General features: G+C 37.1%; 1 protein-coding gene across 1 annotated transcript in view; it reads right to left on the bottom strand.

Moving 5' to 3' along the window:
• The window catches only part of LOC130240054 (E3 ubiquitin-protein ligase TRIM41-like), a 5446-nt gene extending 4734 nt beyond the window's left edge, over positions 1-712 (bottom strand). Inside the window, exon 1 of the mRNA XM_056471470.1 lies at positions 140-712. Coding sequence (XP_056327445.1) covers positions 140-712 — 573 coding nt within the window. The remainder of the gene's footprint in view (positions 1-139) is intronic.
• Between the last annotated feature and the right edge of the window lie 2514 nt (positions 713-3226).

Genomic DNA, 3226 nt, shown 5'->3' with positions numbered 1-3226 from the left:
ACTATTATGTATTTTACATGACCTATATGCAAAATAATGGATAAGATGTGATTTAGTTCATACCAAACATAACTGTCAGTCATATTTAGATATTTTTAAATAATTAAAATGAAATATTTCTTATGAATTGTAACCCTACCTTGTTTTCTAAGCATGCCTCCTGCAGTGTAACAGCTTCATGGTTTTTATGCGACCCAGCAGCAATGCACATACAACAAACTGCAACCTGGTCCTCCCGGCAGAAGAGTTTGAGCTCCTCCTCATGCTCCTTACACTTAAAGGAAATCCAGTCTACTGTTACTTCAATAAGAGAGTGTCTTCTTAACGCCTGTCTCTGCTGGTGCAGGAGTGTATGAGCAGAGCACAGAGAGGCGTCACAGGTGAGACAGCTTTTCACAGCCACCTCCGTCTTCCCAATACAATGATCACACATAATAATAGAGGGTGATCTTTCCTGTGGAGATGCTTCTGCAAAAACATCCTGAACTTTCCGCTGAAGATCTGAGTTGATCTGAAGCTCCAGGTCTGGAGGAAGCAGGATCTGACATTCTGGACAGAAAATCGGCTCTTCTGTGGATGTTTTGGGCTCATCCATGTTCCAGACCGCTTGGATGCAGGTTTGGCAGAAGTTGTGCCCGCATGGGAGGCATACAGGGTCTGTGAAGACATCTACACAAACAGGGCATTTCAGATCTTCTTCTGGAGCGTCCATATCTGCAGCTTTTACTGTCTGTGTGTGGTGGCTCAGCATCAATATTTCAAAGATGAGACTCAGATTTCAGTGCCATTTTGTTATGAGGGTATTCAGTTACAATAAGCAGTGCATGTCTATTAATGCAAAAACAGCATTTGAAACATTTTAAAATAACTGACTGTTGCTGCATCACGTCTCTCTTCTTCAGATCAAAAGTTCAAGTTAAATGGCACGTAACGCAGTTTATTTATAATTTAGTATTTAGAAGATTTGAGTGTAATTTTTATCTAACTGCAGTTGTGTTGCTGATGTGTATTGTTAAAATAGCTTGTTTAAATGCACCTTTTTATTATTGATTACAAAATTGCATGGCATAATGTACTATTGGGGCGGCACAGTGGGTAGCATGATCGCCTTACAGCAAGAAGGTCACCGGTTTGAGCCTCGGCTGGATCAGTAGGCATTTCTATATGGAGTTTGCATGTTCTCCCCGTGTTCCTCCGGGTGCTCCGGTTTCCCCCTATACAGTCCAAACACATGCAATATAGGTAAATTGAATAAGCTAAATTGGCCGTAGTGTATGAGTATATGTCCTGGAGGTTGAGCGCTAGGCTAACAACTAACATCATAAAAAAAATAAATAAAAAAATAAAAATAGATGTTATGTAGCTAAATTTTAACTATAAATATAAACATCCCTGGGAGTGAGTAGGTAATGTACTATTGTTTTTTTTTTGTTTTTTTAAAATTAAAAACTCTTTTACATAAAAGTCATCTGTAAAGCACAAACAACTGTTTGAAATCCTTCTGGTCAGAGATAGAAATACGTTTTTAGGTATCAAAACCATTTTCCTCCATTCTTTAGAACAGTGGTTCCTAAATGGGGGGGGGGGGGGGACTTGGTGATTTCCAAAATACAATATAAGCTATTATTAAACTATTAGAATTACCATATTTTATTTTATAAAAAGCAATCAGCCTTTCAATTCTTTTTCCAATGATTTGTGACCTTTTAACCTCAGCAGTAGTGTTAATTGCAGCAGATTGATTTTACTGCACAATGTTAAACCTTGACACCTTTATAGCAGTCACATACATCAAAATAAAGCCCAAGACGAAACATGGAGAATGAGCTCCAAGTGGCGGTCTCCAAAATTAAACCAAGAATAGTCTTGTGCTGTAAACATTGCCCACCATTCTCATTAAATGAGGTTAATATTAAATTAAACAAATGATTAATGATTATCAAAAAATTATATTGTTGTTAGACTGTTGTTTTTGTGTTGTCAATGGGCTTGTTTATATAGTTCTTATTGGTGTGTGTGTGTGAGTCCTTGTGTGCAATGTTTGTATGTTTATGGGTTGCGAGCTCCAAAGTTTGAGAACCCCTGCTTTAGAACATTTGTTTGTTTGTTTGTTGTGTGAAACTGAATTAAATATTCATTCATTCATTTTCTTTACAGCTTAGTCCCTTTATTAATCTGGGGTTGCCACAGCGGAATGAACCACACATTTACTTACCACACAACTTATCCAGCACATGTTTTACGCAGAGGATGCCATTCCAGCTGCAACCCATCACTGGGAAACATCCATACACACTCATTCACACACATACACTACGGACAATTTAGCTTACCCAATTCACCTGTACCACATGTCTTTGGATTGTGGGGGAAACCGGAGCACCTGGAGAAAACCCACGCGATTATGAGAGAACATGCAAACTTCACACAGAAATGCCAACTCACCCAGCCGAGGCTCACACCAGCGACCTTCTTGCTGTGAGGCAATCCTAGAAAATGTCTTAGTTGCAAAAATATGTAAAAGTCGTTATTTTGTAAATTATATTCCTGTTTTAAAACTGAAATGATTTCAGGTTCCCGTTGTCAAATATCTGATCTAACTCCAAAATCCCCTTTAGTCTCCATCATCGAAAACAAATGTTCTGAATAGCAGAATTAGACGAAATTGGAGATTTTAATTAAAGAATATAATGAATATTCAAATACTTTACCACATCTTTCCATGCCAAGAGTGTTAGATACTGTTGGATGAGATGTTGGATACAGAGTCAAGTTTAAATTTGTTTAATTTTTATGTACAACTTATATATGAAACATATATATGCCAGCTGAATTGTTGCAGTTTATTTTCACAAATGTTATAATAAACACTAAAGTAGACTTTTTATGCGTGTAAAAGTATGACAAAACCAAAGACATCAAAACATGTTGACTTTCAACAGTGAGTCTCATGAACAAGCGTTTGTTTGTTGTCTTGGTAATCATAAAATTCTCTCTCGTCACAGAAACAATAACAACAATATAATTATTCGTTTTGTTATTTATATGTGATAAAAATGATTACTGAATGCTAATTAAATACGAACAGATTCTTACTGCAAAACGACTCGACTGGCTGATACTACTGTCTCTAGGTGGCAGTGTGTCTGTTATGGCGTTGGAAGTTCCGCAAACAACGAAGAAGAAGTTTGCTTATCATGTGATGTTTATTAACTCTACGCGGGAA

This window comes from Danio aesculapii, chromosome 13 (genome assembly GCF_903798145.1).
Source record: "Danio aesculapii chromosome 13, fDanAes4.1, whole genome shotgun sequence".
Lineage (NCBI taxonomy): Eukaryota > Metazoa > Chordata > Actinopteri > Cypriniformes > Danionidae > Danio > Danio aesculapii.
Note: the sequence above shows the minus strand (reverse complement) of the source record. Positions and strands in the feature narration are given on the sequence as shown.